The sequence below is a fragment of the Sus scrofa genome, chromosome 10 (assembly GCF_054392235.1).
Source record: "Sus scrofa isolate SSC_HxYL_T2T_F1_AM1 chromosome 10, Sscrofa_HxYL_maternal_Yorkshire_Landrace_v2.0, whole genome shotgun sequence".
NCBI classification, from domain to species: Eukaryota; Metazoa; Chordata; class Mammalia; order Artiodactyla; family Suidae; genus Sus; species Sus scrofa.
In genome coordinates, this window is record NC_139392.1 from 79,808,095 (window position 1) to 79,835,104 (window position 27,010).

At 36.3% G+C, this 27,010-nt stretch overlaps 1 protein-coding gene across 50 annotated transcripts in view; it reads right to left on the bottom strand.

Annotated features, from left to right (window-relative positions):
• MLLT10 (MLLT10 histone lysine methyltransferase DOT1L cofactor) overlaps positions 1-27,010 on the bottom strand; it is a 244,119-nt gene that overhangs the window by 58,716 nt on the left and 158,393 nt on the right. For 24 of the 50 annotated variants that reach the window (XM_084980343.1, XM_084980336.1, XM_021064926.2 and 21 more), the window contains 4 exons: positions 18,774-19,026; positions 14,881-15,450; positions 7,028-7,072; positions 6,177-6,209 (listed from right to left, as the gene is read on the bottom strand). In XM_084980343.1, the coding sequence (XP_084836469.1) occupies positions 6,177-6,209; positions 7,028-7,072; positions 14,881-15,450; positions 18,774-19,026 (901 nt within the window). The remainder of the gene's footprint in view (positions 1-6,176; positions 6,210-7,027; positions 7,073-14,880; positions 15,451-18,773; positions 19,027-27,010) is intronic. The other 26 variants (XM_084980363.1, XM_084980347.1, XM_084980374.1 and 23 more) reach the window with 3 other exon arrangements.

The following is a 27,010-nucleotide window of genomic DNA, read 5'->3' on the forward strand; positions in this document are numbered from 1 at the left end:
ATATGAGGCAGCTAAAGTAGTTAAATTCATATAATCAAATTAAAATGATGTTTGCGAGGGACTAAGGGGAGGGAAAAATGGAGAGCTGTTATTTAATAACAAAATTCTGGAGATTGGTTGTAAAACAATGTGAATATGTTTAACACTACTGAACTGTATGCTTAATTTTATGGTTAAAATGGTAAATTTTGTTTAAAAAAAAAACTTTATTTTTTAATTAAAAAAAATTTTTTTAGGGCCATACCTGTGGCATATGCAGCTTCCCAGGGTTGGGGTCAAATTGGAGCTACAGCTGCCAGCCTATGCCACAGACACAGCCACGCAGGATCTGAGACACGTCTGTAACCTATGCCATAGCTCAAGGCAGCACTGGATCCTTAACTTTCTGAGCAAGGCCAGGGATCAAACCCACAACGTTATGGACTAGTCAGGTTCGTTGCTACTGGGCCACGATAAGAACTCCTGAGATCCTAGTGTATAGCACAGGGAACTATGTCTAGTCACTTACGATGGAACATGATGGACAATAATGTGAGAAAAAGAATGTATGTATATATACACGTGTGTGTGTGTGTGTGTGTGTGTGTGTGTGAGTGACTGGGTCACTTTGCTGTACAGTAGAAACCGAAAGAACAATGTAAACCAACTATAATGGAAAAAATAAAAATTATTATAAAAAATTTTTTAAGTAAAAATTAAATGGTAAATTTTATGTTATGTGTATTTTACACCGTTTTTTAAAAAAGGACACTTGGAGTTCCCGTCATGCTGCAGTGGATAACGAATCCGACTAGGAACCATGAGGTTGCGGGATCCATCCCTGGCCTCGCTCAGGGGGTTAACGATCCGGCATTGCCATGAGCTGTGGTGTAGGTTGTAGGCTGCAGACGTGGCTCAGATCCCGTGCTGCCGTGGCTCTGGCATAGGCTGGCAGCTACAGCTCTGATTAGACCCCTAGCCTGGGAACCTCCATATGCCGCAGGAGTGGCCCTAGAAAAGGCAAAAAGACAAAAAAAAAGAGACACTTCAGGGAGTTTCCTTTGTGGCCCAGCAGTTAAGAAACCCAAACTGTATCCATGAGGATGTGGGTTCTATCCCTGGCCTCACTCAGTGCGTTAAGGATCTGGTGTTGTTGTCAGTTGTGGTGTAGGTTGCAGACACAGCTCCGATCCAGAGTCACTGTGGCTGTGGCATAGGCCCAGCAGCTATAGCTCTGATTCAACCCCTAGCCTGGTAACTTCCATATGCCATGGGTACTGCCCTAAAAAGCAAAAAAAATATAAAAAAAAAAAGGACACTTAAACAAAGAGAAAACACAAACATGGATTTTTTTAACTAAGCCCATGCAACTCTCCTTCAACCCCTCATAGCCTAATATCATGTCACCAGGTGCCAATTTGTCTTTGCAACAGAAGATATAAGTCCAGAGCAAATAGGCAAAAAAAACAAAAATAAAAGACATCAAATTGTAAGGGAAGAAGTGAAACTGTCACTATCTATAGATGACATGACATTATATATAGAAAACTCTAAAGAATACACAAAAAAATGTTAAAACTAATACATTCAGTAAAGTTGTAGGATACAAAATAGATACACAAAAATCTGTTGCATTTCTATATACTAATAACAAACTATCAGAAAAAGAAATTAATTAAACAATCCTATTAATAACTGTATCAAAAAGAACAAGAAGGAGTTCCCGTCGTGGCGCAGTGGTTAACGAATCCGACTAGGAACCATGAGGTTGCGGGTTCGGTCCCTGCCCTTGCTCAGTGGGTTAACGATCCGGCGTTGCCGTGAGCTGTGGTGTAGGTTGCAGACGTGGCTCGGATCCCGCATTGCTGTGGCTCTGGCGTAGGCTGGTGGCTACAGCTCCGATTCAACCCCTAGCCTGGGAACCTCCATATGCCGCGGGAGCAGCCCAAGAAATAGCAACAATAACAGCAACAACAACCAAAAAGACAAAAGACAAAAAAAAAAAAAAAAAAAAAAAAAAAAAGAACAAGAAAAACACACAGGAATAATTTTAGCCAAGGAGGTGAAAGACTTCTATACTAAAAACTACTAGACACTGAAAAAAGAAACTGAAGGCTCAAACAATAGAAAGATAGTCTGTGTTCATGGATTTGAAGAATTAACATTGTTAAAATGTCCATCCTACCCAAAGTAAGCTACAGATTCATTGTAATCCATATCAAGATTCCAAAGGCATTTTTCATAGAAATAGAAAGAAGTAATCTTAAAATTTGTATGGAACCACCAAAGACCCCAAAGAGCCAAACCAATCATGAGAAAGAACAATAAAGCTAGCATCATGCTCCCTGATTTCAACCATATTACAAAGCTACTGTAGTCAAAACAGTAAGGTATTAGCATAAAAAAAAAACAGACACACAGATCAATGGAACAGAACAGAGACCTCAGAAATAAACCCAAGCATATGTGGTCAATTTATGACAAAAGAGCCAAGAATATACATGGAAAAGGACAGTCTCTGCAATGAATGGTAATGTGAAAATTGGCCATAGGCAAAAGGATGAAACTGAACCACTGTCTTACAGTATACACAAAAATCAACTCAAAATGGATTAAAGACTTTAATGTAAGACATGAAACCATAAAACTCTTAGAAGAAAACACAAGCAATAAGACCCTTGACACGGTCCTGGTGAAGATTTTTTGGATTTAATACCAAAAATAAAATAAGTGGAAGTACATCAAACTAAAAAGCTACCACACAGAAAAGGAAAGCATCAATAAAATGAAAAGGCAACCTATCAAAAGGGAGAAAATATTTGCAAATTATAGGAATGACCCTTGAAAAACATGGGTTTGAACTGCACAGGTATATTGATAGGTGGATTTTTTCTCAATAAATATATTCCTGTATTTTCATTTTACAGATCTTTAAGTGGGGGAAAGGTGGATTTTTTTTCTCAATAAATATATTCCTGTATTTTCATTTTACAGATCTTTAAGTGGGGGAAAAGTCTGTATTCACTTAGAGATCATAATATGTGGACTCAAATAAACCAGGGACGTTTGAGTCTTAAGTCAATCTAAACTGCTTCTGCTTCCTGCTTTGGGTGAACCATTTGTCAGTTCCTTTGTTTCAGAGGCAGAGATAGCAGTGCTGAACTTAAAAACTGCTCAGGGGTCAGCATCCCTAACTCCCAGCTGTTTCAACTGTTCAAGGGTCAATTATATCTGATAAGGAGTAAATATCCAAAATACATAAAGAACTCCTACAATTCAGGAGGGAGAAAAAAAATATAAGTAAAAAATGGGCATCGGCTCTCAACAGACATTTTTCCAAAAAGATACACAGATTGTCAACAAACATATGAAAAGATTCTCAACATCATTAATCATCAGGGAAATGGAAATCAAAATCCAGTGAGTGTCACCTCACATGGGCCAGAATGGCTATTATCAAAAACACAAGAAATAGAGGTGCTCTTGTGGTGTATCAGGATAAGGATTCAGTGTTATCACTGTAGCAGTTCAGGTTGCTGCTATGGGGTGGGTTCCATCCCTGGCCACCAACACCCATATGTCAGAGACATGGCCAAGAACAAACAAACAAAACAAATAACAACAACGAAACACAAGAAGTAAGTACTGAAGTTCCCTGGTGTCTCAGCTGGTTAAAGATCCAGTGCTGTTACTGCTATGGTTCGGTTCAGTCCCTGGCCCAGGAACTATCACATGCCATGGGCACAGCCAAAAGGAGTATTAAGTATTGGTGACAGTGTGGAGAAAAAGGAACCCTTGCTGGTGGGAATGTAAACTGGTGCAGCCACTCTGGAAAATTGAATGGAGATTCCTTAAAACAGAAAACAAAAAACCCTACCCACATGGATCCACTTATGGATATTTATCCGAAGAAGATGAAAACACAAATCCAAAAAGATGTATGTACCTTCATGTTCACTGCAGCATTATTTTTAATAACCAAGACATGGAAACAACCTAAATGTCCATCAGTGAAAGGGGTGGAATGGGTGATGGAGATCAAAAGATACAAACTTGCAGTTATAAGACAAGTAAGAAGAAAGGAAGGGAGTTCATGTTGCCACACAGCGCAAACAATCTGACTGGTATCCATGAGGATGCAGATTCAATCCCTGGCCTCACCCAGTGTGTTGGGGATCTGGCATTGCCGAGAGCTGTGGTGTAGGTCACAGACAGGGCTCGGATCCCACACTGCTGTGGCTGTGGTGTAGGCCAGCAGCCATAGCTCTGATTTAACCCCTAACCTGGGTACTTCCATATGCCATGGGAGCAGCCCTAAAAAGGAAGGAAGGGAGGGAGGGAAGGAGGAGGGTAGGGAGGAAGGCAGGCAGGCAGGAAGGAAGGAAAGAAGGACGGGGTATGTAAATCCATTATTTATTGTTTCTCTATATTACGTGACTAGGAATACCGAAGTTATCTAACTACACTACTACATAGAGTTTTCTCTCAAACACAATCTTGTAAAAGCAAAGATTTTAAAGATAACCTGAGCTGGAGTTCCCATTATGGTGCAGTGAAAACGAACCGGATTAGGAACCCTGAGGTTGTGGGTTCAATCCCTGGCCTCGCTCAGTGGGTTAAGGATCCGGCGTTGCTGTGAGCTGTGGTGTAGGTCGCAGATGCACTTGGATCTGGCATTGCTGTGGCTCTGGTGTAGGCCGGCAGCTGTAGCTCTGATTAGACCCCTAGCCCGGGAACCCCATATGCCATGGGTGCGGCCCTATAAAGACAAAAGACCAAAAAAAAAGACAACCTGTGTTCATTATATTAATACCATGACCTTAATTTCATTCGTTCATGAATAGAAACATGACAATTGTCCCATAAAATTAACAGGATCCAGTACTTTGTCAGTTAATAATGGCAAAGGATTTATGTGGCTTCCCAGAGTATCAACTTTCCCAAGTATACGCTTTTCAAACTTCAGTATGCCTCCAAATTCGAATATTCCAAAATTAAAGAGCAAGTCTAAATCTACCTATGCAAACTGAAAACAATGGTCAGTTTTATACTTTCCTATCAAATAATGGGAACATGTTTGGTTTATCCTTAAGAATGCTTCTAATCCCTTTTCCTCTGGGTACCTAACTTCAAGAGTTCCTTGTTATTTAGAGTATGTGTTCTAAAACTTTTCCAGGTTACACAGGGACACAAGAGTTTAAAAAAATGTACTCATTAATAAAATGCTCATTGTGGGCTTCCCATTCCAACCACCCCTGCCTTCAAATCAACACAGCATCTATGCCTGCTCATCATGCCATTAGTTTCTTGCTGGCTATAGATTTGTAAACATCTGACAATATAATCCAAACACAATGCAAATTGACTGCAAATTAAACTACATTAACGAAATATGCAAGATTTCATTAAGTTAATGAAAATGTGTTGGGAAAACTGCTTGGGATCATATAAACAGTCATGAATAAATAAGAGGTATGTCAGTTAATGACTAAAAAGGAAAGTCAACAAAGATGACACCAGATTCAAGAGTTTTTTTGAACATCAAGGAATTAAAGAAAGATCCTTGGAACTGAAGAAACTCTCAAACATTTTTGCCAAAATAACTTCCATTATAATTACATCTTAAAGTTAAAAAATGATAGAATTTGCCTTATATCCTAATTTCAGAACCCGCCCCTGTAGAAGATGCAAGTCCCTTGTAAAAACCTGGTCCCAAATTAGCCATAATCTAAAAGGCAGTCTTATGTTTATTCACTAAATGGAACAGAGAGGTAGATAATAAAACTATTCTATATATTATTATTTTTCAATCCTAAAAATAAAATTCACATTCCCAGCTGAGGAAAAAACAGCAAATTCCTGATGTAGGTACCAATCACTAACTGCCCTGGTAAGAAAAAGCTCAAAAGAACTAGAATAAACTATTTGCAAAAACAGAAAAAAATTTCATGAAGTTACAACAACACTTTCACCATTTTGACTTACAAAGAGACAATAAAAGCCAAACTGATGAACTCTATTGACTTATTATCTTTGTATAGGGAATCTACAAAAAGTTATCACTAAGCTGTTGAAAAATTGACTCAGAGCTAGATTTCACCTCATCAATAGAACATGCAAGCTTTCAATTGGAATTCTCTATAAAAGGCAATCTTTGTAATGAATGAACGACTAGAGAAGATTCTAATAAAACTTACCATTGTGTATTGCATTCAGCAACTCTGAGAAAGCTTTTAAGTAAGGAAAAAAGGACTTTAGGTTAAGATCATTCTCAAACACACAAAAGAAATACATATACTGAATTAGTATAATAAAATCTCAATAAGTCCATCATGCATCATTGCTTAAATCATTAAAACTGCAAGCTTGGCTCACTTTTTACATGGTATAAATTTCTAGAAATTGCATTTCATTTGCCAATATTATTACCTACTAAATTTAAATATGTCAGATATACTGTCATAATGATGACAAATTTCCTTAGTAATAAATATATAGGTAAAGCTACTTTAAAAAAGAGGTTTAGTAGTCTACCTATATAATATCTTCCTTGTCGAAATCAGTATCTATAAGAGGCAATGGTATATAGACAGATCCACCTTCAGTCATACTTAACATTTATTATAAATGAAAAACCTCATTTTATCACCTGATTGTTTTCATTTCCTAGACTTTAGTATAAAGTCTCAGCATATGTAGAAGTCTAAGCAAAAAAGCTATCTAATGCCAACAAATATTAACATTGATTAATGAAAACCAAAATATTGAAAATATTACTTCATTGGGGAACAGAAGTCACAATTCTGCAATGAAAGCACCATATTAAAAGGCCAGCAATCATCAAAATTTGGTCACAATTTGACTATAATATGCATGAACCCTGGACAAAGCAGCAAGTTACTATCTTTGTAAGAGAAGAAATCTATTCAACTAAGAATCCACTGCATTTTAGAAAATTAAAATAAAGGTTCAGAGGTGGTATCATATAAGAAAAAGCACTAGAGCAAGAGTCAAAAAGCCTGGGTTACCAACCAGTTTGACAACTTACTAGTTGTTGGACAAGCTCCATCATGCCGATACTGCATGGAAATTTCTGTTGGGAAGGAAGAGAAAGGAAATCAGCAAAGAAGTTGCCAGTGACTCAAGAGTAGAAAAGAAACAGGCCAGAAAAACAGGAAAACATTTACCTAAAAGTCTAGCTGAGAAGAGCAAACAGAATTGCAGGAACAGAAATTATAAGCCAGTTTGGGAAGTGAGGGATGGGAGGACCAAACATGACAGAATCCTCACAAATCTTAATGGGATAGTGTGGAAATGTGTGGGCAACCATGTGTGTGCAAAGAATGAGGAAAAGACATAGGGCTTACAAATAAATCTGTGTAACAAGTGTCTAGGAATAAATAGATTCACCACTATGAGGAAGGCAATGTGATAAAACTTGTATGTTGTATATAATTCACCAGATGAGAACAGTATGTCAAAAACATCTGAATGCTGTGCTCAATTAGAAGTTACAGTTTAAGTATGAAAATTATTTAATTTATATCTGAGCAGAAATCGATTATGACTCATATAACAGTATAAAACTCATTAAACTACACTCAGCTTACTTTCTTATACCTTTCATTTTTGATGATGACAATGAATGAATAAGCCATTACTCTTATTCTTTTATTCCACCCAAATGAGGGGAACAAGCAGAGGGTGACATGAGGCAATAAAACACTGCCAAAAGCAAAATCTGCTCAGAAAATGGGAAATAAATTTCTATATGACACTCCAAAGGAAAAACTAATTGATGAAACCAGGACTAAGGCTATGACTCCAAAGACCTTGCCTGTTCATCTTGGAAACAACTGGTATTCCCTTGTGATTAACATTACTGGCCACTTTTTTTTTTAAGAAGGGATATCTGGGAATCCTCTGGATATTACTTAACCAAAAATGGGACCTCTGGGAACCATACATACAATAGAGCTTCCCAGGCAACCATCATTCACACATACACCTCTGAAATCAAGTTTAATCATGGGCCCACTCCAAATAACTGGAAATTAAGAAGAAAGACAAAGCGAGGTGGAGCAAGACAAGCACTCACTTTTTTATCACTGCAAAGTTAAAAGAATCTGACATTAGATAGTGTTTAAAAAATCAAACACTTAGGCCAGGTTAGTGTACGTCCTTTCCAGATGACCCTCCAAAATGAGGTGAAGAAGACTTTGTCACTTTAATGCTTCATTAACAAATGCGATACAGGTGAGATTTAAGAAAGGAGTTAAAGAGATTGACAAGTTACATTACAGAGAAACAGTAGCTGTTTGGAAAGGTGCTGAAAAATAATCAAGGGACACTCATGCAGAATGATTTTCTCAATGGGGGAAAAAACTCAGAATATGGCTATTCTGGCCTTTTATAGAAAGTACTAGTACTTTTATAGAAAGATAGCCATGATATACTGCCAGCAACTGTTCTGATCCTCAAAGACAAAAGCAAAATCAGGGGATTTTCTAAGAAAGCAAATTCCAAAGTATATCCTGGTCTTAGCAGCATCCAATAACCTTTATAACCCAATATAATCAATGTATATAAAATTATGAACTTGAGTCATTAAAATAAATGTGATATATGTTTACTAATTGTATCTGCGCCTTGGTCTACAGGACTCTATTAGTAACTCTACTCTTGGGAGTTTAAGGGATTAGTATTTTATCTTTATGATTCCCTTATTTGTTTACAGAATCAGTCTATTTCTTCTCTTCTTCTTTCTTTTTTTTTCTTTTTAGGGCCACACTAGCATCATATGGAGGTTCCCAGGCTAGGGGTCGAATCAGAGCCACAGCCACCGGCCTACACCACAGCCACAGCAATGCCAGATCTGAGCTGTGTCTGTGACCTACACCACAACTATGGTAATGCCAGATCCTTAACCCACTGAGGGAGGGCTGGTTTCGAACCTTCGCCCTCATGGATCCTAGTCAGATTCGTTTCTGCTGAGCCATGACAGGAACTCCCAGGATCAGTCTATTTCTAATTAAAACATTTTACCAGAAAGGTACTTCTCAGTTTCACTTTATCATCATAAGTAGACATTACATAAAATGGGATATATTGGGAGTTCCCGTCGTGGTGCAGTGGTTAATGAATCTGACTAGAAACTATGAGGTTGCAGGATCGATCCCTGGCCTTGCTCAGTGGGTTAAGGATCCAGTGTTACCATGAGCTGTGGTGTAGGTTGCAGACGCGGCTCAGATCCGGCGTTGCTGTGGCTCTGGCGCAGGCCAGTGGCTACAGCTCCGATTGGACCCTTAGCCTGGGAACCTTCATATGCCACGGGTGCAGCCCTAGGAAAGGCAAAAAAAAAACAAAAAAAAAAAAACACCCCCCCCCAAAAAAAAGAATATATTTAACAAGATCCCTTTCATAGCTACACAGGCTCAAGTTAAACTTTCGTAACTTTCATATTGTCATAGAAGCCAGAAGAAACTTCTATTGAGATGATCAGTAACTTGTCTTTGTGAAATCTTTAAGAATTTAAGATAAAGTTCATAGTATCACAACCAAAGGAGTGCCTTTCCAGAATCTCCTTTTGTACCATTTATTGCCACTAAAGCATTCCATCACTGAAATAGATTTCAGGTATCTTAACTGATAAAGGTATGGCAGCATTCCATTAAAGAACTAGAGACTAAGACATTAACAAAAAAACGAACCAAAAAAAAAAACACCAGAAGACCATATACTTTGAAAAAAACAGAGCAAGCCCAAAGAAAAGAAATTAATGATAAACCAGTAACTCCTTATCATTTAATAAATACCAGACTTCTTTTTTCAGAGAAAATAACAAGATGTTGATTTTTGAAAAGAAAAATATGCTAACTTGCAGTATAGTAAAGCATAAACTCTCCTAATGTGGTTGTGATAAACAGGAAAATGGAAAAGGACAAAATGGCATGTTGACTCTTGCAAAATTTTCAATGTCCTAATTTTCAGCATCTCAAAAGACCAGATGCTTACTTGTAAAGATCTCAAAAGTATTTATGTAGGAAAGAATTCAATCAAAAGTTCAATAATATAATTCAAAATATGTAACCTTAAGTAGCCACTTAAAACCTTTTGTACCAGTCACTATAAAACAGTATGTCAGGAGTTCCCACCATGGCGCAGTGGTTAACGAATCCGACTAGGAACCGTGAGGTTGCAGGTTCGATCCCTGCCCTTGCTCAGTGGGTTAACGATCTGGTGTTGCCATGAGCTGTGGTGTAGGTTGCAGACGCGGCTCGGATCCCGCGTTGCTGTGGCTCTGGCGTAGGCTGGCAGCTACAGCTCCGATTCGACCCCTAGCCTGGGAACCTCCATATGCCGCAGGAGCGGCCCAAGAAATGGCAAAAAGACAAAAAAAAAAAAAAAAAAAAAAAAAAGTTCTTTTAGAAACTGTTAGGTGCTCTCAAATACAAAATATTATCAGTACTATAAGCTTGTGGAAGCAATATTATTTTTTATGTTAATAAAATTCTTTTAATAGTAATTTGCTAGAATTAAGTCCAGGATGCTAATTCTAGGAGAAAGACCAGTCTGATTTCTTCAGCCTGCGAACTCTCCATAAATCCATCCTACCCTATATAACCAACGTTACGTCTAACTATCTCGCAAACACAAGCTTCCTGTTTCTATGAAGTTTATCTTTCAAATGTACCTTTACTTTCTTTTCTGATAATAATGTTGGCCTTCTTTTCCTGCCTTCTCCAAAGTACAATTCAAATTTCATCTTCTCCTTGGTCTTTTCCAACTAATTATATATCCTAAAGTGGCCTGTAATACTACATGAAAAGCTCTACAGTACATAATTTCAATTGCAACCTGGGAAAAACACTTAGAAGACAAGTACAAAATCACACAGGATACTACTAAACACACAATACATTCTCAGTGATTACTAATAGGATTCATTCCTTCTTCTTTTAATGTTAGCATTTATTATGTTCAGAGCACTGTGCTGGCAGTGAGGAGACAGTGCTGAACATGACAAACATGGCCCCTAACCTACTGGAGCTATGATTACAGTACATGTTATAGCTGGGACTTACAAGATCAGCTGCGTTGTTACTTGCACATGAATCTTTTTAAGAGGCATCATGAAAATCAACTTTTGATAATGTAGTACACAGAATACATTTTCTCCTTCCTAGTTATTTATATGAGAGAGTTTTCTGCTTTTACAATTACTAAATGACTTCTCAATCTAAATTTAGTTCAAAGGAAAGACTAACATTTTCATACTAGTAGGAGGCACAAGTGTTGCAAGTTAAATTATTGGTTCAAATTCTCTCATTGATCTTAAAGTGTGACCAACAGTACACTAGTGTGGTTTTAGACCCTCATCAGCAAATATCCTTTAAATTATAAGTGTCTCTGGAATCAAGGAAAATGCATAGCTCCGCCACTTAAGAGTTTCGAGAATCCTGTCTCTGTTTCTTCTTCTATGAGTAATAATAATTGATGCTTGTCAAGTACTTAAGACAGTGTGTAGCCCATGCTAAGTTTCAACCGTAATTATCAATTATTAATTTATGATAAGAAGGCATAATTAACTACTAAATAATTAACTACTAAATATTCAAGGCATTTAGCCAGTTTCTTCTAAGTTAAGAATAGACTTTTTAGTAATAAGTTTATCAATAAGATAGTGCTCTAAAAAAAATTAAAATTAAAATAAACAAACAAAAAAACCTGAGTTCCCGTCATGGCACAATGGTGAACGAACCCAACTAGGATCCATGAGGATGCAGGTTTGATCCCTGGCCTCACTCAGTGGGTTAAGGACCCAGCGTTGATGTGAGCTGTGGTGTAGGTCACAGATGCAGCCTGGATCTGGCATTGCTGTGGCTGTGGCATAGGCCAGCAGCTACAGCTTCAATTATACCCCTAGCCTGGGAACCTCCACATCTTGTGGGGTGTGGCCCTAAAAAGACCAAAAAAAAAAAAAAAAAAAAAAAAAAAGTGAAAGATTAAATATATTACCTCAAAGTTTTAAACGATAAATCTTATTCCATTGTATAGCTTAAAATGGAATTATAGCTTTAACAAGATGTATATAATCTTCAGAGTGAATTTAAAACACAAGTTTAAGAAAAAAAATCCTGACAAATCTAAATTTAAGTCATTTATTTTTGTCAAATAATATTTATGAGAATTTCTCCCTAAATTTTGTTTACCTAATGGTCAGATAAAAGGGATACAAACTTACATTTTTCTGCCACAGATACACTACAAACATTGCCTTCTCAAAGTAATCATTGTGTAAAGAACACTATAGCCTATGCCTAAAATTTCCCTAAATCAGTAACAGATAGGAAAATCTTTTCAAGAATGTAAATCAATATTTTAAATTCATTAATTTGAGGATATGTGTTTCAAACGGTGTCCAAATGCATTTTCTAAAATTCAGCGATTCTCAGGTTACCTAGAGATAGGAAACTGGTGAGGATCTCTTCACAAGAGCAAAACTTAGGCCTAATTTTCTCAGATATTATTCAGCTAATTTTTATGTCTCTTGCTAAAAATAAATATGAATCAAATTTTTTTCTGAAGAAATTTGTGTAAATTTACTTTTTGTAACTGGGCTCTATGGCAACTGCTAAGCTCTTCTAGTCTCGAAAGAAACGTATTACGTAAATTAAAATATATATTCGAGTGTGCAAGCTATACATTAAAAGCTTTTCAAAGGACATGTTTCTCACACCAATTTATTATTTTTTCTCTCTAAAACAGTTTCTCAACCAAGGGCAATTTTGTAACCCCACTGCCAAATCTGAACATCTTCTGACTGTCACCATGGGTGGGGGAAATCCCTGGTGCTATTGGCATCTAGTGAGTAGAGTCTGCAGATCCTGATAAACATCCTACAAGGCACAGGACAGCAATGCACAACAGAGAATTATCCCAACCAGAATGTCAACAGAGCCAAGACTGAGGAAACCTGCTCTAAAGCATCCTTAATGCTCCTGATGAAACAATTCTTCCATAGAACTCTACTCATTTCTCAAAAAAACCTGTCAGAGGTCTACCATAACCACTGAAGCTAGTTACGAGATATAAGAGAAAGAAGTACCAGGCTATGTGATCTTGGGCTACTTATTTTACCTAAGTCTCACTTTTGGGTTTTTTTTTTTGTTTTGTCTTTTTAGGGCCGCACCAATGGCATATGGAAGTTCTCAGGCTAAGGGTCAAATTGGATCTGTAGCTGCCAGTCTACACCAGCGCCGCAGCAGCATGGGATCCAAGCCTGCATGTGCAACCTAGACCTCAGCTCATGGCAACGTCAGACCCTTAACCCACTGATGGAGGCCAGGGATTGAACCCACATCCTCAGGGATACTAGCCATGTTCATTACCGTTGAGCCACAACAGCAACTCCTACGCCTCATCTATGAAATACAGGCATAAATAGCCCTTACTTCATAAAACTGTTCTGAAGATTAAATAATATAATAAATATAGAGATAATAAATACAAAGCTCTTAATAGACACCAGCACAAAACAAATGGTAGTTAATAGTTACTATTTTTCACATCTGACCTTTACACATACTTTTTCTCACATATAATGGTCTTTCTTATGTTTCCTTACTAAAATTAATGTCTGCGCAACTACAAAAACAATCCAAAATTCTGTAATTATAAAATATACATGAACATTCTTAATTTAAATTCTATTTATTATTTTTCCATACCATTTGCTATGTATCCTCTCTATCAACTAACAAAACTGATGAAATCTGTAACAGTTTATTTTAGCCAAAATTTCATCATTTCTATAATCAGAAATCCAAAATCAAAACATGCGTAAGATTTATAAACAACACATTTAAAATATGTACCTCAAATTGAAGATAATATTTGAAAGATTAATGCTGACATTAGCTAATATGTATACTGTTAAATTTGTCTAAAAATACACATCTTTTAAAATTTTAAAAACTGAAAATAATATCCATAATACAAAGTACAAGCTAAAGAAGCATCCCAATGTTGTGAATATAAATTTCATTTATAGTAAAGATAATGGTAAAAAACAAACTGGTAAACACAGTTGAAAACAAAAATGATATAAATCATTTCAGATTTATCTTCCGAAATAAAATGTGATTCTTAAAGTCCATAAATTTAAATCATTTAGGAGTTCCCACTGTAGCTTAGCAGGTTAAGAATACGACTAGTATCCATGAGGATGAGGGTTTGATCCCTGGCCTTGTTCAGTGAGTTAAGGATATGGCGCTGTGGTAAGCTGCGGTGTAGGTCGCAGATGCAGCTTGGATCCGGTGTTGATGTGGCTGTGGTATAGGCTGCAAGCCGTGGCTCTGATTCAACGCCTAGCCCAGGAACTTCCATATGCCACAGATTCAGCCATAAAAGAAAAAAAAATTTAAATGATTTATCACTGACTGAAAAATATTCCAGATGGAGTTAATTCAAGTAGAATTTGTGAGGATTGTTGAGAAAATGAAGACTAACTAAAGTTTAGAGATTCAGGAAGCCTGAAAACAAATCATAAAACAGTGCAAAAACTCTAACATCTTAAATGTGAATTCTGAGTTGATTTTTAAAATACTATGCAAGGAAAGCAAAAACAAAAAAGGGAAATTAATTCTAGGTGTTCATAAGAAATGAGTAACAAATAAACTATTCAGTCTATATTTAGTTACATAAAACTGGATCAGTGCCAAACATCTTTTCCAAACATCAAATTGTCTTCCTAAGATCATAACACTTTTCATTAAGATAATTTAATGTCACTTAGCAACCCACAGTATTATCCTAATGACAGTTGACACTAAGTTTGTTTTTTAAGGTGAAAGAAGGGTGGTGGTGGGAGGAAATGAGAAAACAAGGGTCTGAGCCTACCTGAACCAAGCGGAGAGGAGCCCACGCTAAGACTCTGCACACTCCCATTCCTGAGCGGCGTGGGGGATTTCTGAAGACTAGAGCTGGTTACACTTCCTGCAGCTGATGCTACAGATGACGTTGGTGAAGCAGAAGAAACTGAGAGATGAGAAACATTCTCTTGATTTTTGTTTCCTTTGGGTCTACCAGGCCCATGCTTACTTTGCTTATTTCCTTTTCTTTTCTTTTCTTTTACAGTTTCTTCTTCTATGCCAGAAGTTTGAGCCCGTTTATATCCTGCTGTGGGAAGGCTGGAATTACCCAAATCTCCAGGTGAATTTTCAAAGCTTTTAGGCTGTGAAATAACAGCTGAGGTTGAAGGGAGACCAATTATGGAACTAAAACTATTTACCCCCCCTTCCTGGCTTCCAGACTCTCCTTTATGTACATCTTTGGTTGATGATGACTGTTGGGAGTGAGTATAACTGTCATTACGCAGATCTGAGTCTGTAAAGCTCAAGTAATCCTGGGGAGACTGCACTGAACTTCCCGAAGATGATTTTACACTGCCTGGAGTTCCTGAAAAACTGCCTGTAGTGGAAAAAAAAAAGGGGGGGGGGGGTTGGAAAAGAAAAAATTGGATGCAAAAGTTCCCACGAGTAATAGAAATTATATAATAATCAAAAAAGAGGGTTAAAAAAACCTAAAAAGCTAGATTTTTGAAAGGTTAATACTGAAAATCAAGTTCACCTATAAAATTATCTTTAAAAAGTACTTGTCATTTATAATTATTAAACTGAATATAATTACTAGCTATCATGTATACAATTACCAAGATATAAGATATGCTTTGTTTAACCTACCTTTTGCCATGCGGCATCTCTCAATTCTCCCTCAAATGCCTTGTGTATGCTTGAGGAAGTACTAAAGAACAGCAAAGTCTCAAGGAGACTTCAAAAAGACTATGATTGAACGCTAAATGGCCTGGGGAACTTCTTCTTCTTTTTTTTTTTTTTCCCCAATTATTAAAGACAGGATCAAATATGTTCCCAACATATAATAAAAACCTAAAGATGTTGGTTAGGTCATTAAGTTCTGAGTTTTAACTTTAAGATAATGTTGGTGAGTGTCATCACTCAGTTATATCTACCCCACCAAAACATGAATTTGATAAAACAATAATGATTACATGAGCCTGATCGATATGACTCACATTCTCCCAATTCACTTCCCATGGAGCTACATAAAGACAAGCCACTTACATTCTGCTATTTTTCTCATGAAAGTAAAATCATAGGAATCTTTCTTTAACAATTTCTTACTATCGCCCCACTCTTTAGTTAAAGAATACTAGTAGCCCACCATGTCATTATGAGATATAAGAACTTCAAGGTTCTTATTTACCTGTTAAAAAAAAATAATATGGCTGACATGAAACAACAGTTTGGTGCACCATCCCACTTCATCAAACCCTCTTGCCACACTTGCCAAACAAAGTAGTAAGTGTTTATTAGATTCAGTTTTGACCACATATCTATTGTATTTCATAAAACTAAACTAAATCATGTTTTAACTAATGTACTTAGAAACAAAATATCAAAACTGTTCTGTTGGCAGTGCAAAGGCAATTTTAAGCTAAGTGTTAAATTTTATTGCAGAGCATATTCATAAGCAGTCATACATAAATCCACCTAAATATTTACAAAGTTTTTTTTTTATACACAAGATGTAATTTCTTTTTAACTAATGTCTAAAAGTTTTGGTTTTTAAATTATAAGCGCTTCTAAAATGGCTTATGAAAAAATCAACTTATGTGTACCTATGTGAGTATTTTAGGTCGTGTCTATACAGAAAAATACCTATTAAGAAGCCATTTACATTACATCAATCATTTAAGGATAACTGCAGTTCGCCACTTAATTAGCAGCTATAAAGAAGTTCTTTATTATCCATTCTGATCTGTCACCATCTGTCTTTTTTTCTTCACATTTTTGTTTTTACAGCTGGTGTTAAACTTTAAAAGCTCACTACAGCGTAGCAAATACTTTAGAACATTTATAAGCAATATTTTAAATGTGTATTTTCCAAAAGTCACATACTACCTGCAATTTAAAAAAATTACCCTATATGCCCTACCTTTAAATTTCAACTTTTAAAACTTAAAAATTATCTCAGATATGAAAACATAGCACATTCTCATATCTTAACAGAGGCAGGAAAAGACTCTCCAATGTTGTTAAGAAAATGAGAGATTTCTTTTCTAAATGGATTAGTATTTCAAAGACAAGGTTGAAAACTCTAAAATGCAGCTTTAACAATACAAAACAAGGTCTTGAGAAGAGCTGACTGAATTCTGCCAATTGCATTCAAGGTGTGAATGAAGTTACATGAAAAAATAGTTTTATTATTTTCCAAGGTAGCATAAAAATAATATAATGTAAATTTATTAAAAATAAAACAACAAATTTTATTTCTTTTTAATTTGTCTAATGTTTTTGTGATATAAGGCAAAGAAAAAAGAAAAAAAATCTAGGACTTGAAAATCTTCAAGCCCCCAATAACCTAATTTTAAAATATATGAATATAGATTTTAGTGAGAGATTAGCACACTAAGCAATCTCTCTACATATTCAAATTATATCTTGGTACATTTGGGATATAACTTTTATTATCAGCAAAAGCTTGAGGAGAGTATAGAAAAAGACAAGTTTTTCCCTCATTTATTCCTAAGGAATGGGGAGGGGAAGAGAGAGTGAAAAGGGGAGACATTTATTCTATGCTTTAGTAACATGAGTGTCTCCAACAATTTTAACATTTACATTTCTCAAAATATTTCTGTTCACATTAAAAATTAAACAAAGCAAAAAAACTAGAACACTGGGCTAATATATTCTCAAGTTTAGCTGAAGTATTCTATTCTCCACAAAAGAGTTGCCATAGAAAACACAACAAGCCTAGTTAATTTTTGAATTTTAGTTAAACAACAAATTATTTTTCAGTATAAGTATGTCCCAAACAAATGCACAGGACATATAATAATTTGTTGGGAGTTCCCGTCATTCAGTGTATACAAATTCAACTAGTATCTGTGAGGTTGCAGGTTTGATCCCTGGCCTTGCTCAGTGGGTTAAGGGTCCAGCACTGCTGTGAGCTGTGGTATAGGTTGCAGACATGGCTCAGATCCCACAATGCTGTGGCTGTGATGTAAGCCAGCAGCTGTAGCTCCAATTCTACCCTTAGCCTGGGAATTTCTATATGCTGCAGGTGTGGCCCTAAAATTTAAAAAAAAAAAAAAAAAAAAAAGACAGAAAAAGAAAAAGAAAAAAATTTGTTGATTAACTAAAATTCAAAATTAACTGGGCATCCTATACATACAGCAGCCATAATTACCAAAAGACACGTAGGCTGAGCAAAATTCTACTTTAAACTTCAAGCCTTATAATAAATGCCTTAATAATCAAAAACTATTATTTACTGAGAACTATTTGGCTCCCCTAAAAATTATTCAGTACTGTTCACTTACTAAAAGTATACACATTAATAATTCTACTGTTTAAGTGGGAAAGATAAATTAAAAACAGTTTATAAAATAATAACTTTTCTATTGAGCAGAAAGGAAAGGAAAACTCCAGCTTTTATTGTTTTTCTCCCCAAACTTAAACTTTATTCCATATCTATTTAAACATTAAAAAAATCACAGTTATAACTTTGGAAGCACAGGACATAACACAAAAAGAAAGCAAAGGTCCCAGAAACATTTTAAGAAGTCTTTGAACTAATCTTACTACAGCAGCCAAAAAAATAGTCTCCAATTATTCATTAGTTTTAAGTAAAAAATAAATTATTTTACAAAATTTAACTACTACTGATCATTGCAAGAACAAATACTTTAACTAAAACATGGTAATTAATACCTTGCTGGAAAGGACTAGCTGCTGACACAGCCGTTCCTGGATTTCTTCCACCAGGCTTTCTTCCCCTTTGACCTGAGCTGTGTGCTGAAGATTTCTTCCCTTTGCCCTCTGACCCTCTAGCCTCTGAAACATCTTTTGCACTAGTTGTGTGCGCAGAAACTTCCTGGAAATTTGCATTTGTAAATCGTGCTGAAGTGTCTTCCAAGCGCTTCAAAGATCCAGGTATAGAGTTGCTGCTAGTGCTTGTATAAGTCTAACATTTTGAGTGAGAAAAGAAGTAAAAGGAAAAAGAACTGATTACATTTTGGCTATGGGGGAAAAAGATGGCACATTAATAATAATTATTATTGGACTTGTAAGATAAACATACGAAAGTTTCAGTTATAAGTTAGTCTACCTAAAAAACATGTAAGAACAATTTATAAGTCTAGTATAAATTTTTTTTTAAATGTAGGTAATTTATAGTATGGCTGTTTGAGCATCAAATTACAGCAATTAGCAAAAGTACACATTAGCGGTTATTTGTTCAGTGACACATAGTAAGCAATAAAGAAGAAACTTCTTTTTCAAGCATTGACATTTTCAAGAAGAACATACTACTTCCCAGGTATGAAATTAAAGTCAGCATAGGAAGGCAACAACTGGAGAGAAAGAACTACAATTTTATTAGAGGACTATATCCACAAGATCATGAGGATCTAGCGCAGGTTAGAGCAAGAATTTTTAAAACTGAGGTAAAGGCTGCTTTCAAAAGGGAAAGACTAAAAGCCTTGAAATAGAAATCATCTCTTCCAAGTATTAAGTTGAGTAAAACAGTTACATTTTGCAGTTAAGATTTCTAAAAATTAAAAGCAAATTATACCCTAAGATTATCCCCTATATTTAGTTATGTTAGGGAAAAAAAGCAAGATAAAGACTGATTTTAAAAGTTTCCAGTTTTTAATAATCATTTTAATATGAGGTGTGTGCAAATAATAACAAAGTGTGGTGCATATTGTAAATTAATCAACATACTTTGAAATGATAAGTTTGTATGGTCTGCAGGGTCAGGGGGTTTTATTCCTATTATTGAACTGGTGCCTGGAATACAAGTAAGCCCTAAATTTCTGTTGAACAAATAAGTAATTATTTTTAGTACACCTATCTGAAATCTCTGATGTAATACAAATGCAAAAATATGAAAATCTGCAAAATTAAAACTTCCCATATATAACAACCACTCAATACAAAAATCAGATAAACTTGAAAAGTGAGAAAGCGATGGTAAAAATCAGGTTTGTTAGCAAATTTTTAGCAATCATTTTAGCAAATCAGTGTTCAAAAAAGGACTAAGAGAAAACTACAAATGTTTTGAAAACCAAATACTTTTTACTACTATTTTTCTGCTACTTGCCCCCCTGGTGCTGCTCCCATCTCAAAACATCTCACAGCCAAGAACAGATTTTCATCATCAAAAATATAAGAGACAGGATTTCTCTTGTGATGCAGTGTGTTAAGGATCTGGTGTTGTCACTGCAGCAGTTCAGGTTGCTGCTATGACATGGGTTTGATCCCTAGCCTAGGAACATCCACATGGCATGGGCACATCCAAAAAACAAACAAGGAACATTATTACGTCATTAATAACTAATTATTATTGTAATAACTATAACCCACAAATAAGAACAAAAGTTCCAAAATAAATTTCAAGACAAAACAAACTCCCATTTAACAAAACAGTGAGGGAATTCCCTTTGTGGTTCGGTAGGTTATAAACCCGACTAGCATCAAAGAGGATTCAGGTTTGATCCCTGGCCTCACTCCATGGGTTAAGGATACCCAAGTGTGTAGGCCAGCAGGTGCAGCTCTGATTCAACACCTAGCCTGGGAAGTTCCATACACATGGGTGTGGCCATAAAAAGGGGGGGGGGGGGGAGACAGAAAAACAAAACATTTTAGACTCAATATCAAAGACAACCATAGCTAACAAAAGAAATAGCAGTTATTATTTTAAAGGTATAAGTTGCCTTAGGTTTTATTCTACAAGGCTCAGTATTCCATGTTTAGGAGAAAGAGTTCAAGAAGGAAAACAACCAATAGCTGTGCCTTCCACCAACATGATGGAACAGAATAATGTTGGTTAAATATTCAAGTCTCTCATAAGAGTCACAAATTTTTTACTACCCCAATTCTTATAATATAGCACAGAAACTATCAAACAAGAAGCACAGAAAGAAGACTCCCCCCGCCTCGGCATTGGGGGGGGGGGTCAAAGAGCAGTGAGACAACATTCAGCAGCCTAATTTACATGTCACTGGAGTACCCAAAAAAAGGAGGTGGGAGAAAGGCTAGATGGACCTAAAAATAATAGCAGGGGAAAAAATACTTTGAAGAAATAATTTGCTGAAAACTATAAACCTACAGATCACCTAACCCCAAGTACAATACACATGAAGAATACTCCATGAATGCACATCCTAATCATATGGCTTATCACTAAAAACCAACAATTAAAAGAACAAGTGATAAAAGCAAGTGGAGGTTTTCAAAAAAAAAAAAGAAGAAGAAGGAAAAAAAAAAGCCCATGTGCTAAGAAACAAAGATAAAGGTGAAAACAGATTTCTCAAGAAAAACATACAAGCTATAAAACAGAAGAGTAAAATCTTCAACGGACTAAAGAAACAAACTATTATTACCCTGAGAATTCTATAGCAAGCTAAAACATCTTTCAAAAACACAGGCAAAACAACTGCTTTTCAGATTAAAAAGCTGAAAGAACTAATCACCAGTAGTTAACACTGCAGTAAATGCTAAAAGCTGTCTTTTAGGCAGGGGAAAAACAAAACAAGAAATGTGAATGTACACAAAGTAATTAAGAGCACTAGAAACAGTAATTACATGGATAAATATAAAAGAGTTTTAAATTATTTTAGTCCCTTTATAAGATAATTGATGATCTGGAGCAAAAATAATAACAATTGAAAGGTTTATAAGATACATAAAAAATGTTATTAAATATGACAAAACTTAGGCCCAAAGCTGAAAGGGTAGGAATCAAAATCTGTAGTCGCAAGGTTCTTAGATATAACACATGAAATTGCGTATCACTTGAAGGCAGACTCTGACAAGTTAAAGATATATAAACCCTAAAGAAACTAATAAAATACAAAAAAGTTATTACTAATCAGCCAAAACGGAATCATAAAAAATACTCAATGAGAAAAAGAAATAAGAAGATGAACATGATGGGCAAATTTAAAAGGATCAGCAAATGACAGATTTAAATACAATCATACCAACAATCACTTTATATGTAAATTACCTAAACACCTTCATTAAAAGGCAGAGATTACAACAGTGAAAAAAGTAACTCAAGACTTTATGCTGCCTACAAGAAACCCATCTAAAACATAAATACAGAAAGATATCAAAAGTAAACGTTTTGGGAAGAAATAGCAATCTAACACTTATCCAAAGAAAACAATTCACAATATTTATATTAGACAAACTACATTTTAGAACAAGGAATATTATCAGAATAAAGAGGTCTATTTATCAAGAGGATATAAAAATCCTAAATGTTTCTGCAACTAGTAAGAGACCTTCAAAATAAATGAAACAAAAACTGACAGAATAGAGAAAACAAAAAAATAGCAAAATGCAAAGTTACAATAAGCGAAGTTCATATCTTCTTCTTAATAACTGACTCAACAAATAGACAAAAAAAATTAAGGACATAAAGAACTTTAATATATACATCAGGGAGTTCCCGTCGTGGTGCAGTGGTTAACGAATCCGACTAGGAGCTATGAGGTTGTGGGTTCGGTCCCTGCCCTTGCTCAGTGGGTTAATGATCCGGCGTTGCCGTGAGCTGTGGTGTAGGTTGCAGACGCGGCTCGGATCCCGCGTTGCTGTGGCTCTGGCGTAGGCTGGCAGCTACAGCTCCGATTCGACCCTTAGCCTGGGAACCTCCATATGCCGCGGGAGCGGCCCCAGAAATGGCAAAAAAAGACAAAAAAATAAAAATAAAATAATATATACATCAACTTGACCTAATTAACATTTATAAGGAAAACTTTATACCATAAGAGTGGAATGAACACATATTTTCTGAAATCAGCACACGTAATATTGAACAAGATAATCCATCTTCCGTGTGATTAAAAAAAATCAAAAGGAATTATATAACACAAAGATAGTAAATGAGAACTCAACAATAAGATATGAGAAACATTCCTAAATATTTCAAAAGTCAATAAAACACTTCTAAGTAACCTATGGTCAGAAAAGATATCAAAAGGAAACCAGAAGATATTTGTTCAACTAAAATGAAAATACAACATATAATTCTTAAGTGGTGCTTAGAACAAAGTTTTATTTCTAGTATTAAGTATCCATATTAACACTTTTAGATTCTGGTCAGCGTATAAGTCTTCATTCCATCCTGAAATTAAAAGCCTAACAAACTGAAAAATCAATAACTTTTTCTTAGATCCATCAGAGGTCACTGAACAAACCACTGCATCCCAAACTAAAGAGATTGACAGATGTAGAGAATCACAGCATACCCAAGCAGAAATCTCATGAGAACCAGTATCAGGGTAGGAAAACCTCAAATGTAATTGAGAAACTACTGAAGGCTCAACATGGACAAGCCTGAGAGATAAAGACTCCAAGGAGGACCCGGTCACAGGAGAGCCCTCAAACTTTCTTCCTTTTTAGGGCAGCCCCCCCCACCCCCCTCTCCCAGCATATGGAAGTTCCCAGGCTAGGGGCTGAATTGGAGCCACAGCTGCCATCCTATGCCATAGCCTCAGCAACGCAGGATCCCAGTCACATCTGCAAACCTACACCACAGCTCACAGCAACACCGGATCCCCGACCGGTGAGCCAGGGATCAAACCCACATCTGCATGGACACTAGTTGGATTCATTTCTGCTGCACCACAACAGGAACTCCCCTCAAACTTTTCAAGTTTACCTCCAGAAGCACTATCAGGTCTTGACAATGAATATCAGAAGAAAAAATACACTCAGCCTTTTAGTAGGGGAGGGGTAAAGGAACGATTCTGAAATAGGCCAAGGCAAGGTATTGTTTTCCTTAATAAGGCTTCTCACTGTGAGAATCTATCCTACCAAAGCATAATCTGACTACGGTTATATCGAAGCCTAAAATACCAGAAGCAAGGGAAACACCCAACTATAACCCCCACCAGCATCGTGTCCACTAAAGCAGGGTAGAGGGTGAGAATCACCTGTGAAGTTCAAAGTCCAGGGGCAAAGGCTCACCAAAATATTGAGAACTGCCCAGAGGATGATCCAATGCTTCCTGTCCACCTTACCATCACATTATTAAATGCCTATTTAACATAGTTCCTTTAATCCAGTACATCACATACAACTCTTAAAAAAAAAATTATAAGGAGTTCCCATCATGGCTCAGTGGTTAACGAATCTGACTAGGAACCAAGGTTGCGGGTTTGATCCCTGGCCTTGCTCAGTGGGTTAAGGATTCGGCATTGCCGTGAGCTGTGGTGTAGGTTGCAGACGCGGCTCGGATCCCACGTTGCTGTGGCTCTGGTGTAGGCCGGAGGCTACAGCTCCAATTAGACCCCTAGCCTGGGAATCTCCATATGCCTCGGGAGCGGCCCAAGAAAAGGCAAAAAAAAAAAAAAAAAAAAAAATTACAAGACATTAAAAGGCAAATACACAGTTTGAAAAGAATGAACAAACATCAGAACCAGAGACAGAGATGGCAGGACTGCTGTAATTACCAAACCAGGAGTTTTTTAAACTATGATTAGTATGCTAATGATCTTAATGTAAAAAAAAGACACCATGTAAAAACAGACAGATATTGTAAGCAGAGAAAGGAAATTCTAATAGAAAGTAAAAAAGGAATATTTTAGACCAAAACCTGTATAATAAAAACGAAGAATTCCTTTGACTCACTCATTAGTAGACTGCACATGGCTAAGTAAAGCATCTCAGAGCTTGAAGATATGAAAATAGAAACTTCCCAAAAAACAAAAAGGAAATAAACTAAGAACCACAGAACAAAATCCAAGAACCACAGGACAACTACCAAATGTGTAACATAGGGATATAGGAATACCAGAAGGAGAAGGAACAGATGCAATATTTGAAACAATAATGACTAAAAAATTGAAAAAAAAATAACAGAATATGTATAAAGTTTATATGAGGAAATAAATTTTGATGAACAAAATTAAAAAGGAACTAAATAAATGGAGATATTCCAACTTCATAAATGAGCTGCCAGTATCACCAATATGTCAGTTCCTCCCAACTTAATCTACAGATTCTGTGCAATCTCAATGAAAATTCTAGCTTTTTTCTGTGTGTGTGTGTGTGTGTGGATATAGACAAACTGATTCTATACGTGAAGAGGCAACAGACCCCAAACAATACTGAAGAATAAAGTTGGAGTTCTGACATTACTAAATTTCAGACTTATTATAAAGCTACAATAATTAAGACATTATAGGAGTTCCTACTGTGGCAGAATGGGATTGGAATTGCAACTTGGATCTGCTCTCTAGTCTGGGAACTCCACATGCTACACAGTGGCCAAAAAAAGAAAATAAACACACACTCACAGGAGTTCCCTATGTGGCTCAGTGGTTAACGAATCCAGCTAGGAACCATGAGGTTGCCGGTTCGATTTCTAGCCTTGCTCAGTGGGTTAAGGATCTGGCACTGCCGTGAGCTGTGGTGTAGGTCGCAGACTCGGCTTCGATCCTGCATTGCTGTGGCTATGGTGCAGGCCAGTGGCTACAGCTCCAATTAGACCCCTAGTCTGGGAACCTCCATATGCCTCAGGAGCAGCCCTAGAAAAGGCAAAAAGACAGAAAGACCAAAAAAACCCCCCCACACACACACAGAACAGAATGAACAACATCAAAAGTGAACCCTAGGAGTCCCTTTGGGCTCAGTGGGTTAAGGATGCAGCATTATTACTCCTGTAGTATAAATTCCATTCCTGGCCCAGGAATGGCCAAAAAAAGGACTCTTCATCTGCACTGAATGGATAATATACAAATTATTTTTTCAAAAGAAGTGAATCCTAACATCAATTAGGGACTTTAAGCAATAATGATGTGCCAATATCAGTTCACAGACTATAACAAATATATCACTATGGTATAGGATGGCTATAGTGGGGGAAAATTTATGTGTAAAGGGAAAGGGGAGATATAGGAAATATCTGTACTTTCCACTCAATTTTTCTCTAAATCTAAAACTGCTCTAAAAATAGTTTTTTTTAAAGCTGACTATATTAGAAAAAAGAAAAGTTTTAAATAAATTTTATATTATACCTTAAGAAATTAGAAAAGAGAAAAAGAAACTCAAAATAAGCAGTAAAAAGGAAAAAATAAAATTAGAACTGAAATCATTAAAATACAAAAACAATAGAGAAAAACCACTGGATCCAAAAAAGCTAAAAATTTAAGATTGATAAAATTCATAAACATCTGGCCAATCTGGTAAGAAAAAGGAGAAAAGATACAAACTGCCAAAGCTCACTCAAGAAGAAATCAATAACCTGAATAGCCCTATATCTATTTTTTGAATGAAATTAATTAAAAATCTTCTAAAGAAAAATTCTAAGCCCAGATGGCTTTAAAAGAGAATTCCAGAAACATCAGAAATAATATCAAATTTAGATATATTCATCCAGAAAAATTAACAAGAGTGAATACCTGCAACTCATTCTATGAGGCCAGCATTCCTTTGGTCACCAAAACCAGACATTATAAGAAAAGAAAACTATGGGCCACATCCCTCAAGAATACATATGCAAAAATGCTTCTACAATTTCTTCCTTCCTTCCTTTTTTTTTTTTTTTTTAAATTTTTTAAGGCCACATGTGCAACATGTTGAAGTTCCCAAACTAAGGGTCAAATTAGAGCTGTAGCCACCAGCCTACACCATAGCCCTAGCAAAGTCAGCTCCAAGCTGCATCTGCAACCTACACCACAGCTTACAGCAACCCACTGAGCAAGGCGAATCAGAGCTATAGCTGCCAGCCTACGGCAATACCAGGTCCAAGCCATGTCTGCAACCTACACCACAGCTCACAGCAATGTCGGATCCTTAGCCCACCGAGCAAGGCCAGGGATCGAATCTACGTCCTCATGGATACCTGTCAGGTTCGTTACTCCTGTGCCACAATAGGAACTCCTGTCTTACAATTTCTTTTTTTCTTTTTTTTGCTTTTTAGGGCCACTCTCATG